General features: G+C 47.9%; 1 protein-coding gene across 1 annotated transcript in view; it reads left to right on the top strand.

The window, feature by feature from the left end:
- Window positions 1–13,811, top strand: part of CLPB (ClpB family mitochondrial disaggregase) — an 86,380-nt gene that overhangs the window by 53,951 nt on the left and 18,618 nt on the right. The window contains exons 7-8 of the mRNA XM_064505278.1: window positions 2,869–2,983; window positions 12,998–13,075. Of these exons, the coding sequence (XP_064361348.1) occupies window positions 2,869–2,983; window positions 12,998–13,075 (193 nt within the window). The remainder of the gene's footprint in view (window positions 1–2,868; window positions 2,984–12,997; window positions 13,076–13,811) is intronic.

Consider the following 13,811-nt stretch of genomic DNA (forward strand, 5'->3'; position numbering starts at 1 on the left):
TTCTTCCAGTGCACGTAGCACCAACGTAATTCACTTAAATGCCAGTGATGCACCATAAAAGTTTAATCAGAAGAACTGAAGATGAATTTTCTGAGGGTGGAAACACAGTCGCCACTGATATCATTTCTCCCTGCAAAACAGGAGGGGATGTTGCTTTCTCTGGGTGCTGGTTTCCTTACCAACAAATGCAAACAAGGTCAGGCTCTCTTTGCGGCTGACTCCTCCAACAGAAATTGTCTGGCAAGAGCAAGACCTGAGTCAGATACGCTGCTCCGGTTGCTGATCCTGGCAGCGCTTGGTATCGTGTCTCATTAATCAATGTTCATTGAGATCCTCTGGTTAGCACGCTTCTGCACATAACAGGACCAGAGTGGAGCAAAGGGTCTCTGGGAGCTCAAGTTCAAGGGAAGGAGGCTTCTCCTGGGCTAGGCACTGCCGTGGCTGCCCTAACAGCTGCCTTGACCTGCGCGCGTGTGCTGTCTTCATCCCCGGAGCGGAGGTCCTTCAGGCAGCTGGGAGGTGAGTGAGCCCTGAGCTGGACGCTGTGCTTTGGTCCAGCTCGGGCAGGATGTTCATCGTCTCCCTCCTCTCCTGAGACATTGGCTCTGCTGCAGTGCAGGTGCTCTATACCAGAAGACTGCTGCTCTCGAAATCACAATCTGCAGGGAAAAAAACAAAACCCCCCAAAGTGTCCCTATTTCAAACAATCGTTCTGAAAAGATAGAAAAAGAGATTCTTACTTAGGAAAAGCGGTAGTGTGTGGTTGATTAATACAGTGCGAAATCCAAGATTATTGGTGGTTTTTTTAGTTGCAGGTACCCAGACTGATCTAAAATGTTTTTCTCAGTGGATTTTTCTCTTTTACTGTGTCCTCCGTTGTCAGCATGTGTTGTGGCAGCTGCCTTTGGCGCAGGGAGCTGCTTGCTGGCAGCGTTACCTGGCTGCCTGCATCAGCTGGCACTGAAGATGCCCGATGCCACTGCAGCTTCCAGAGCAGCTCCGAGGAGTGAGGCCACGTCATCACGGAAGAGATGCCACATTTTAGTGGCAGGTTTCTCCGGAATGGAGCCCAAGCAGAAACAGCAGGGCAATGACTTGGGAAAAGCACTGTAACTGGTGCAGTCCTTTACACATGAAGTGGACTTGCCTCCTGCCCAGAGCCTTTTACTGTGCTGGTTTTCCAAGGAGGAGACCGGGGTGGGTCTTTCCAGAAGAGGAGCATCCTCTCCTGCTGTTTGTGCACGGCTTCCCATCTGTCCATAACCCAGCCCAGTCATTCAGTGTTATGACAACAAAGATTATGTTTTCTGTGCATTAAGAAAAAGACAGAAGAGGAGGGAAGAAGAAAAGATTTGTCAAGATATATAGAAAGACACAGATATATGGAAAGAGCAGTACTTGGAGCCTGGTGATATATATGAAGCTGGGGGGAGACACGCTGTTGGCACGCTGGATGCTGTCCCACAAGTGGTGTTCCGCTGGGATCCAGGAGAAGTTATTGCTCCGCATGAGGCATCAGGACTGATGGCATCTCTCTGTTACGCACTCGACTGATAGCACCAGCCAAAATTGGATTGTTGGCTATTTATTTTTTTTTAACTTCTGTCAGAGTCACTAGCAGCCCAGGAAACACTGGCAACCTGGCTGACAGGCTTTATCTGTTCTGGCTGTGACAACAGTGTCCTGCTGCAACTTTTGAAACTGGTTTCTCGTTTTCTTAGAAATTTCTTTTTATTTCCCCTTCTGGGAGATGGTTTAAATGATCGGACCATTTATGTGCACAAGTTACTCTACAAACCGTATGGGTTTAGCCTGGAGAAGAGAAGACTCGGGGGGATCTTATCAGTGTTTATGAATATCTGAAGGGAGGGTGTAAAGAAGGCAGAGCCAGACTCTTCTCAGTGGTGCCCAGAGACAGGACAAGAGGCAACGAGCACAAACAGAAACACAGGAAATTGAAGAGTATAAAACACTGTGAGGGTGGTTGAACACTGGCACAGGTTGCCCAGAGAGGCCGTGGAGTCTCCATCCTTGGAGATAATCAAAACACGACTGGACACGGTCCTGGGCACCCTGCTTGCGCTGACCCTGCTTTGAGCGGGGGTTGGCTTAGGTGATCTCCAGAGGTCCCTGCCAACCCCACGTACTCTGTGATTCTGTGTGAGGAGGAGATGTGAAGCTGCAGTACATTATATTTTGCGTTATTTCAGTCTTCAGTTCCAAATGCAGTAAACTGGGCTGGATGGAAAAAACGCATGAGTCACTAGCCCTGAAAGACCCTGCTTCCTTCTGACCCGGAGGTGAAAGAAAGTAAATGTCCTAACTAAACAGTTTTTTCCTGTGCTGTGCTGCATATTGTTGTGTGTTTGTCTGCAAAGCAATTGTGTCTGACTTTCCCAGCCTACAAAACAGGACACACCATTGATCCTCCTCCATCCCTTCTGAGATGTCATAGAGTTTGATTCACAGGTGCTTTTAATGGAGTTGAAATCTTTGAGTAGAAGATGTTTGGAAGGTGAGGAAACAAATATAGGTAGAATATTTAAACTCTTAGTTTTCAAAATAAGCAAGCTTATAATGAGTTAACATCTCATTAGGAAATTTGAGATATATCGTTGTTCTCACCCATAAATACTATAGTCCTGACTTGCTTTCTATAACTCTGTTGCAGAAGCAGTGTGATGTCTTCCCCAATAAACTGTTTTTCACATCAGATGCAAAACCCAAGCTTCTGACTGCTGCCCATGAAAGTGCACTTACTAGCCAAGGGCTTCGCAATCCTTTGTGGGAAAAGCTATATAGGGACCAGTTGTTCCTGTCGTTGCTTAGAAAAACATTTTGATCCTAACATTTTCTTCCCTTCCGCAGTTCCAGGAAGAGCAGCGCAGGAGAGAGATAGAAGAACGCCGGAGGTTTCCCCTGGAGCAGCGGCTAAAAGAGCACATCATTGGTCAGGAGAGCGCGATAGCAACCGTGGGAGCAGGTAGGATCCCTCGCCGGCTTCTCTTCCAGAGCTTCTGCTCCACAGGGAAAATGTGCTGTTTCCTAAAGCTGTGATCTGGGGCTACCTTCAAGCAGATCACAGCAGTTAATTGAGGTGGATGAGTGACTCACAACGAGGTCCAGCAGATATTTCATGTCTGTGAGAGAGAGCGCGCACTTGTTCTTGTCACAGTCTTGTGCCGCTTTTTAATGTGCAGCAGAAAAGAGGGTAATGAACTGAATGTAGATGACTAACAGATGCGTTTTTGTCAGGCACTGGAGTTAGAGGCTTACCAGCCCTTCCATTCAGGATGATTTCTCTCTAGACTAAACATTGTAGCGTGAAGGTTGAAGTTATTCGCTGAGATTTGCAGTGCACACCTTTGAGCATGGAGGCAATTCTCAGCTAGAGGACTGAAACACAGAGGCTGAACTTGGTGACACTTGAGCATGGATAGAACCATCTTTTTCACAAGACCATTGGTCTTAAGGATATTATTCATTAATAATTCACTGGCAGTTTTGCAGGGCATGTGCATAAACCCTTCACACACAGACTGCTTTTGGGAATTTGTCTGTATCCCTCACAAATTTGGGGCTCTGTTCTGAACAGAATACAAGCACATACTTCAGCTGCGCTTTTCTGGCCACATCTGCCATGACAGAGCAGAGGGCAGTTTAGCCCAGTGTCCTGTCACTAATAATAAAGCATAGGGAAAAATGTATTAGCAAGACAAAGAGAGAGTGATATTTCCCCACTTTACTCTCCTGGTTTCCAGCAACTTGCAACCCAGGAACAGTGTGAGCCAAAAGTTTTATCTTCGTGTATAGCAGCCCACAAGGGATTTTTCTTCCATGAATTTGTCTGTTTCCTTTCGAGCTCCTGTAAACTTTTGGCCCCTGCAGCATCCTTTGGCCGGCAGTTGCATAGCTAGTGAGGAAATACATCCTTTTATCTGTTTTAAATCTGCCTCCAGCTAATTTCACCTAGTGCCCTCTAGTTCTTGTGTCAAGAGAAACGATTGTTGCTGAAGAAACAGTTGCTCAACCGAAGCTGCTGCTGTTCACGACACAAAGCCGTCTTAGCCTCAGAGCCCATCGCTTTCCATGGGAGTCCAGAATCTGGTCCCGCTTTGCTCAGCGGGAGTTAAGATCCCCGGTTCTGGTGTTAGCCTAAAGGTATCCGGGCTTGTGGGAGGGTAGGATGGATAACAGCTAGCAGAAGGGTTATCTGCCTCCTGAGCTCGTTCCGTTTTCACCTTTCTGGAAGCGTTTTTCAGTAAATACTGAGGACAATATTAAAGCAAAACCCTTTGACAGTAGCATGTTCCTGTGACTTTTCCCTGCTCTATTTGTGAGCCCCTCACAGATGCACGTAAGTGGACATCCTCCCCTCTTGCTGTGGCCACTGCCAAGGGAGAGCACTGTTGTGTGATGCACCTGCTTAAGAGACTGTATTTTAAAGCACTTTGCTAGCCTGTTTCTGTTGTTTTCTAGCTGGAAAGCAGCGTTAGCTGTCTGCACTGCACATTCGATAAAACGCTTTGTGGTTTATGTCTGTAAGCGTGCTGCAAACAGTGCGGGCCTGGTGCAAGCTCGGTTACCTGGTGTTTCCTTTTTTGAATCTGCTGGAAAACCTTGGGCCCATATTCCCAAATGGAGTACTGGTGCCTTTTGATTGAGGTGTTCTTCCTGAACTTCAGATTCTAAGTTTCACTTATAAAAATAAAAGAAAAATTAAATAAATGCAGAGCCTGGCCTCTTGTGGCTGTGCTGAAACCATGCAAAAGTGCAGCAGGGTTCGGAGGGAAAGGTAGTGCCTTTCATTAGACCCTCTGACGGAGCCGGGGAAAAAACAGACCAGCTTTTAGGCACCCAGGCCTCAACAGAAACCACAAATTTCAGATGAGCACAGACAGTTGCTCTGAGCTTAACTTCATTATGTTAATCAATTAGGCAGTTTGGGAGAGAAGGGTGTGGGGCAGCTGTGGAGCAGAGGGGGATGTTTTCCAGCTATATCAGTTAGCCTAACAGACGTTATTCTCTCTCTACAAGTCTTGCTTTCCTTACACTGCGTTACCGCTGCAAAGCCTGAGCCCGCGGCATCAGTCTGACTCTGCAGATCGCCTGAAAGCGCAGTGCCGCGAGGTCCGAGGCGCCCGCGGCCCGGGGAAGCGGTGCTGCTGCATGCGTGCATCCTAGTGCAGTGCCTGAAAAATGGACAGTTAGGCAAGACCAGGCTGAGGTCAGGCCAGAACCGTGCGCAACGCGCTGTCATAAATACAAAAAACATACCAGCAGAGTTAACAAAGCCGAGTCCTATGCGATCCCGGAGCCCTCGGAAGAGCGAGCTCTCCCCCTGCAAGCACAACAGACACCCTCTGTGTTTTGAGAGCGGCTGTGCCTGGGGGCAGCAGTATGGGCTAATTGGGAAGCTTTGATTAATGGGTAGTGCCTGTTTCTGACACAGGTGGTGTTTGTGCGCATTAAAGTGGCTGCCTTTATGGAGGTTTCTCTTATTGAATTATAGGGAATGTGCTTGATACCCCTGCAGCCTCAGGACATCAGACCGAAAGGTAGCAGGAGAGTCTCTGTCCCCTCCTCCCCTCTCCCCTCCTGCCCCATTTTTGTTGTTTTGTTTCAGGAGGGGCGAATTTAGAGACATGACTTTTTCCTTCCTATCTATTCTTATTATTTTTCATTCGCAGCTGGTTTTGCTGCCACTTTACGGACTCCACGTGCCTCCTGTTTTGCGCTCACTGATACAGTTTGTGGGCCAGGAGACTTGCTGCACAACGTGCCTCGAGATTTACCAAGCCTAGCTGATATGTTTAATTTATAACTGCTGCCCTAATTGAATAATCTGATTTAATCTGTCACCCGTTGCATGATCCAAACAGTCCCCAGAGAGGTTCAGCCAAGGATGCAAAGGGAATGGGAGCCCTGGGTTTTGCCGCGCGGGTCCAGGGAGTGGGGATGCACGGAGACGGCGACCATCAGGGCTCTGCACCGCGGACACGTTCGCCTGCCCTCGGCACACGAGCGGTAACTCGGTGCTGCTGCCGCGGAGGGTGGAAGCCCTTCCCGTTTCCACAAAATATATCAGGGCCCTGCTGCTCTCTTTTCCGTTGCATAAAATAGGACAGATGATGGCAGGGCTGTGACATGCTGGATGATGGTAACCCGATCGTAGCATCTCCGAGGGTCGGTATTCCTCCTAGTGCTCCGGACGGGAAGGCTGCTGCCTAACGGGAGCCGGTCTGGCTGCAGCTGGAGGATGCCGTCCCCTGCGCGGGTGAGGAGGTTTGTTTCCTCTTAACAAAATCCAGATGAAATATTCCGTCTTGTAACATGTCAGAAAAAAGCAGGCAGGTCATTCCTGTGATCCCAGCAGCTAATGGAAGCAGTTCGTGCAAACGAACAGCTAAAAGGCTTATGATTGTGTTTCCAGGGCACTTCCATAAATTATTGTACCCTGAATCTGGTTAGCTTTCCCTTGCCTTTTCACATGAATATACAGAGACACCAGGGTGAAACAAGACGTGCTTCATAGGGACCCAACAGAAAGAATCTCCTGACTAAGATTATAAACCAGAAGAGAACATTTTTTTAAAAGTACGTATCTTTTTTGTTCTGTGATCTCATATCCTAACTATGCTGCCAGAGAAAGACTACCTCCTTTTACACACATATAACATTTGCCAGGCAGTGATCACTTAGAGGTGGGGTTCGAAAACCACAATTTTCCAGTGTTGATTTTCTAAGCCTTTTGGATTGAAGCTGTGTTAAGACTCTTCCCATAGTTGAACAAGGAGAGAGGGAGAAAAATGGTCGTTTATTTTTTCATGTAGAGAATGTGAATAAAGGCGAGTGTGGAAAGTCCGCTTTTTAATTATAAAATTACAAATTTTGAACATGCTGAGCAGTCATAATGTTGAAAATAGTTGGAGTTTCAGAGCTGAAGGAAAATGGATGAGCAGAGACATCATCTTGCTTTGATCCCGAGGAAAGTGTTTTCTGTGTGGACAAGATAGATTTCTTTACAAATCCTGTATTTTAGTGTGCGTAGGCACTTGTGTTACTGAGGCAGGTTGCCTACGAGTCCATACTAAATACAGAGTGAGCACTTGGAACACGTCCTAACCCAGGCAGGTCAAATTTTCCAGGGAAGCATCTTTGGTCCAGTCTGAGGTTCTTCTGCATGTTAGAAGCACGGCAAGTGGGGCCTGGCCAGCAGGTCCTTTGGGATTGTGGTAGATCCCATAAAAGACTGCTCAGCTGGTGAAATCCAAGCCGGGAAGCCAGCTCTTGGTGTGGTCCATAGCTTCCGAGCCGTGACAGAGGAGAGCGATCCCACGGAGGGTACGGACCTGGAGACGGTCACCCCTGTGGTACCCTGCGCCTGGGCGGTCTAAGAAGCACCACTGAATGAATTGATTTGATAAATGGACATTTATTACACTCACAAATTGGCTGAAACCAATTTTGGTCACATCAACCCCTGATAACTGCTAGGGTATTGATTTGTGTAAAGTAATACAGTGAATTTATCAGTTCAATAGCGAGCTGAAGGGCCTCTCAGAGACACAGCGCTACAGTTACGCTGTTACAGATGTACGAAATAAAGTGAAAGCACTGCAGCAACACTGGAAATGGCTCCAAAGAAGAAGGCCCAGGCGTCATCATCAGCCTCTCTGCTTGGACATTGGGTCTGGATATCTTAATGAAATTTCGGTAAAGCAGTGCGACCTATGTCTGTTTATTTATTTATTTCTGCCAACCTTGACATTAGAGGAGGAAGGAGACAGCTTTCCAAGAGGCGTAGGATGGATTTCTTGCGTGAATATCAGTGAAAAACAATCAACGTGGCAGGCAGCTGCTTTGGGGGGCCCAGACACCAAGGGCAGGAGTTCTTCTGTGAGGGTTTTTGCTCTTACAGAAGTTTTAGTCCTTCAGACTGGCACTGATGTCGTGTTTTGTCCTAAGATGGCATCTTGTTCCCTTTTGCTGGGGTTAAATTGTACTGTGGCCGGCATTAGGATTCGGAGAACCATGCCCGTAAAACTTGGGTGTTCAGTGGCCCCTCTCTGGTAGCAACCAGAATTTTTCAGGTTTTTCAAAGCTTAAGAGCGCTGAGGGTAGGCAGCGTGGCAGAATATGTCATAATTTTAAGCCTACTTATAGCAAGGATTTTATACCTCATCACTCTGTGTTGATCTAACTAACTCATTCTGTAAAACGATGATCAAGAACACCCTCTAGCCAAGATCTAATTCTGAATCACAAGCACTAACTTTATGGTAGTTTTTTATGGTGTGGTTTATATCATTGGAGTTGCTATGAGTGAGCTGAGCATTTATCCATGAAGTCTGGTATCCTGCTGCAGAGGAGAGTGAAAAAAGACCACGCTTAACCTAGCTGCCTTTGGACCGTCGTACGCGCTGACCCCTGCAAGTGGTCACTCCGTGCCCTGAAGCTAAAGTTTATTACCTTTATTATCTTAGCTGAAATAGCTGCAGAAATTGTTGGTGGTCATGTTATTCCCCATCAATTTAAAAAAAGAATATCCACCCGTGGTACTTGACCTCACGTTTGCTGTGATAAAGGCAGACAGGCTTTGCCTGTGATTCCGGGGAGGACGGAGGCACCAACTCTCATCTCCGTGTCGGTAGAGCTACAGGAGAGGCTTTTAAAGCCTGCCCCAGTGCTTTCCTTAAGGCCGTCGTTCTACTCTTGCCTTTCTCCCCCAGGAAACGTTTGGCCTCAGTGACACAGCTATCGCTCTCGCAGCAGCCCGTGTCCACCCTTCTCGTTGTGGTGCTGTCTCTGCGTTTTCCTTGCTGAAGCTGTGCCTTTTGCAAAGCACTCTGTGCGTCCGGGGAGCCCCTCCACGCCGCCGGCCCTGCTCCCGCCGCTGGGTCTGAGCCGCGCAGACACCCGGGCCGGCTGCAGGTGAGACTCCTCCGGATGCAGTGCAGTCGGGCAGCTCGGCTCCACGCCTGCGCTAATTAAGCCTTGACAAGAGTCAGGACTTATTAGCGTGGCTGAGGCACTGGATAATGCATCTAGATTGCGTCCAGGAATAAACAGGCAAGTCCACGGGGCGCTGGAGTCTCCGCCAGCTCTACAGTCCTTGCGCTCAGCCCCGTTTTGCAGGGTAGACGTGCTGCCCCTGGAGTTTAGGGGTAAAGTGGACTCTTAGGACCGTTTAGTCTGACCTGCTGCGTAGAAGCGATACAAGCCTTTAGCTTCTGGCTGAGCTAAAACCATCTTTTAGAAAGACAGCCCATCTTTTCCTGCAGACTCTGCAGGTGATTCGAGCTTCAGTCACACTCCTATTTGTAGGTTGTCCTAACAGTTAATCACCATGATTGTTAAAAAACATTCTGCCTTACTTCTAGTTTGAATTTGTTTAGCTCCAGCCCCTGGAGCATGTTAGATCTTTGCTAGATTAGCGAGTTCTGCGCTTTCTTGTGTGGGTGCTTAATGACTGTGGTCAAGTCAACCCTTAAACCTCTCACCATTAACCTCAGTAGATTGAATTTTTCTTGCTCTACGAGGCAGGCTTTCAGACTTACTTGAGGCTTTCTACTTATCTTCCTAATCTTCACCAGTTTTATCGGCTTTCATCCTGCCCGGGTGTCCTACCTGCACTCCCCAAATACAGACGCGGGCTTGGAGGAGTTTGTCTACATGCAGATCTTTTCAGCAACAGGAGCAACCCCAAGAGCTTCTCGGCCAGTTCATTTGAAACTTGTCAGTGCTGTTACACAATCCGGCTGCTATAGTATTTCATTTTAGCTGCCACTATTTAACACCCTCCTGCCATGGCTCTCGCTGGCAGTGGCAGCTTGTCACTGTCACTCTTACAGTATAAGTAAGGCATTCAGCTTCTTTTTGCATGCCAGAAGGAAATATTTATTAAGTGTTACCTACATCAGTTTTCTATCCCTGTACCTGCGGGAAGACCTTCACATGCCGCTGTTAAGATGTCTTTTCTTAGGACTCTTTTATTTTCCCTAACCCTATCAAGCAGCGCTTTTTCATGGACTTCCTTTCTTTCTCAGGTTGAATTTCGGGATTCCCTGTTTATAAAGATTACTGCCTGGTGCTTCCTGCCAGCTCCCAGGGAGACAACAAAGCCGGAGCTTCCCGAGTTGCTCTCAGGTGCTCGAAGGCGGAGGAGCTGCCGCACTCCGTCGCGGGGAGTCACGGGCAGTGGAGAGTCCCGGGGCTGAGGGACAAGGACAGAGACTCAGGCCCAGGCTGAAGTTTTGAGATGGCAGGCATAAAGAAAGGAGATACATGTTTTTTTCGTAAACTGGAGTATGTTTGCTGTGGAAATCACTGAGAGGCAGAGCCACTTGTACAGCAGTGTTTAGAAAAAGCTTTATTTGAAAAGTGCAATCAAGCTGCAGAACTCTGAATATTTCTTTCCTCTAATTTTCATTGTGCAGGGTTTTTGCCTCTGCCACTGTTATTTTCCTCTGCTACCTTAAAAATAACTTAGGTTAGAATTCTTTGGCATCTTGCCCATTTCGTGCCCTACTTATATCACACACAAAATGCTGCGTCTCTGGTTTAATTGACATCCAGCAGCTGCTGAGACACAGGTCCGTGCAGAATTTTAAGAAGCACGCTTACAGGTGAGTTATTAGGTGTAGCCTCCCCATCATTTACAAGACAATACAATTTTGTTTTAGGTAGCTTCTTGCAAAATATCACAGAACACTTTATAGCATGCAGCAATCAATATGGCAAGAATAACTCTTTTTAAGAGCTGTAATAGAGGCCATGTTTAAATAATGCAGATAAATCAGGGAGACCTCGGTAGGCTGAGATGTGATTCTGTCTCTCTGTCCGAAGCAGGAGACTGCCACGAGTTGCCTGTTCCGTGTCCTTCAGTACCTCTGTGGTTAGCGGCGGGGTGAGAGCACTGGGCTGGAGAGATGGGTGCTCTGCTCTGGAGCGCTGTGTCATTTTGCTTTGCTAGACGAGGTTGCCGAGTTCTCTCCAAGCCGCGGCCCTTCTCCGTAGTATTTCACATCCCAGGGCCCCACTGACTGCGGCTTGGCCAGGGCAGCTGGTGACCAGCGCCGTCCCCCGTACTCGGTGTGAGACAGTGCGTGGCACTGTGCCCCGAGGGCTCACTCAGCTGAGCAAGCGCTGATTCTTTTCTCATGTCCAGTGTGGCCTGGGATTTGGGTTTAATTCAGGGGCAGAGTTACCAGGCAAGGCAAGGGAATAACCGCGTTAGCACACGTTCTGCTCTCGGGAGGAACAGCTCTACCCGTGGGCATCGCCTGCTCTCCCAGTCATCGCTGGAGCCCATCTGAGACAAGCTGGGAGAGAGACCCCAGGAATGCTTTTCTTCCATGTCTCCACATCCCTCAGCACAGATCCTTCACAAATGTCCTGGAAATAATGAGCTTGCCCTGCTTCATCCCTCACGAGATCTGGGTGAGATTTGGGCTGAGATTTGGAGCGCTGCAGATCAACGTTCAGAACAGGCCCTGCAAAATTCTTACTCCTCTCCCTACCCCCTTTAGCTGCTACATGAACTGAAGCAGTTTGGTGACCCTAAAAACTGTTAAACCAGGCCAGTTACCCACCTACACCAATATTTCACGTTTACTAGCAGTCACTACCAAACATTTCAGGGTACAAATACTGTTGGAGTCTGTTTTCCATAGCCTGTGCTCGGCACGGACTTGTCCAAAGGCTCCTGGAAAGCTGCGTGCTGGGTAACACTCACTTGGATTCCCGGGAGGCTGGACCGTTACTGGGAGTGAGACCCATTGGCAATACTCAATAGATAAACCAGGGCTGACGCAGGAAAACAGCTGGAAGTGAGCAGAACAGAGGAAGGGAAAGGATGCTTGCTGTTGTCTTGCTCTTCCCTGGGCGTCCTCATGTGGCTGCTGCTTTTCACGCTGCTCCTGGGAACAACTCATGCCTGGAGTGGATGGAGGAAGCACCTCGTCCATCTCCCAGTACCAAACAACCATTGAGTGTAATGTCCAGTCCGACCAAGAATGTATCAGAGATTAAAATGATAGGAACTATTTAATTCTTAGCCAAAAGGCTAGGAAGCAGTGGACCCTTGGTCTGAACCAGTGCAGTTGTTCTTGTATTCCGCAGGCCAGATCCTGCCTGCAGATGTGTGTGTTCCTCTTGGCCTAGGATACCTTCCCTTGTCTTCCACTTGTGTCACGCAGTGATTTTACTGGTTTGGTGGAGCTGCTCATTGAGTCTGAGACTGTTCAAGGGGACGGAGTGGCTAAATCTCATCTTGGGTGGTTGCAGAAACCTGTACTGGGTAGGAGGTATCAGAAACTCTGCAAGACAAACCGTCGTATGTCCTGAAATAAGGATGTGGTTTTATTTCTAGTGTTTCGGGAGACAATTGGGTGTTTTGCTTTCCAAATCCTCCTTGCCTTTGTATAAAATTTTCCATTGGTATCTTAGCCATGATGCTCTTCCGTATTGCTGTCCAGACATTCATGGAGATAACCGAACCCTCTCCCTTGCCACTTCTTCTGAAGAAACTGTACATCAACTGAGAGTTGTTGTGACCTTCGATTCAAACATCCCTCTTTTAACTTGCATGAGAGGAAGAATGTATAAACTTCTTCAAACCAGGCATTTCACAGAAAGGTTGCAGTTACAAGCTGGAAATGTAGCGAGCCTCTTGAATTCTCCCCTCACAGCCCCTTCTCGTTCATTCACTGTCCACCCTCCTTTCCGTTTCCCTGGCAACGCTGAGTGCACATCCTGGAAAACTTTATCCGAAATCTGCTCTGGGCAGCTTTCCAAATCCATGCTAACCTGATTAGGTGTCTCTGGGGCCTTTGCTGGCTAATCAAATTAGATAGCACTAATGGTAGTGAGGACTTTGAGTGGGTAGAGAGCAGTAAAACATAGTGTATACTTAGTGATAATTATACTTGCTTTTGTGTCATTGATTTATATGCCTTTTTTCTCCCCCTTTTGTTTTTGTTGTGTTTAAATGCAGCTATTCGGAGGAAGGAAAATGGCTGGTATGATGAAGAGCACCCGCTGGTCTTTCTTTTCTTGGGATCATCTGGAATAGGTAACATTTGGGTTGTCCTTTGCCCAGAGAGGGATGGGGAGCCCGTGGTGAGGTCGGGCTAGTGCTTAAGGCTCCCATATGCCCACAGCACATGCGAGCGTGGGAAGGGGCTGAGACAGGGGTGTTTCGGCTGCTCAGCCGCTCCTCGGGACTCAGCATGTTCCCAGAGCATCTTCTGCAGAACTGTTTGTGGCTCCACATAAAATAGCAGCGCAAGATGCTGTCGGTCCTTCCAGATGCCCCTCAGCAGGACGAGCAGCCCCAGGCTTCAGCACGCAGGGCCACGTCACGCGCCGGAGTGTGCGTGGCCTCGCACCGAGTTATCCCTGGAGACAGCCTGCCCTTAAAGGCTCAGGGAGGGACAGTTTTCATAATAAAAGTGTAATTTTAGGAGCACTGTGCTTTCCGGTAGGAATACCTCCATCACTAGGGTTATTAACAGAAATTTGCTATCGCAAAAAGGAATCTCTGCTCGTCTTGCTCCTGTGGGCAAGGATTTCTTCGTAATGATGTGATTTTATTGACACTGATAATATTTTTCCTCCAACACAATAAAATGCAGCGTGGCAGTTGATCAGTTCATGAAATGGACAAAATGATTTTTACTTGGGAAAAGCAAATAGATTTAAAGTAACTGAACTGTGACATTTGAAACAACCTCGGTGCTTTTCCTACCTCCAGCTGAGTCACTTGGCTCTTTGGAAGAGGCCGGTGCTGGAAGGGTTAAGGTAACGGG

Source organism: Dromaius novaehollandiae, chromosome 1 (genome assembly GCF_036370855.1).
Source record: "Dromaius novaehollandiae isolate bDroNov1 chromosome 1, bDroNov1.hap1, whole genome shotgun sequence".
Classification (NCBI taxonomy): Eukaryota; Metazoa; Chordata; class Aves; order Casuariiformes; family Dromaiidae; genus Dromaius; species Dromaius novaehollandiae.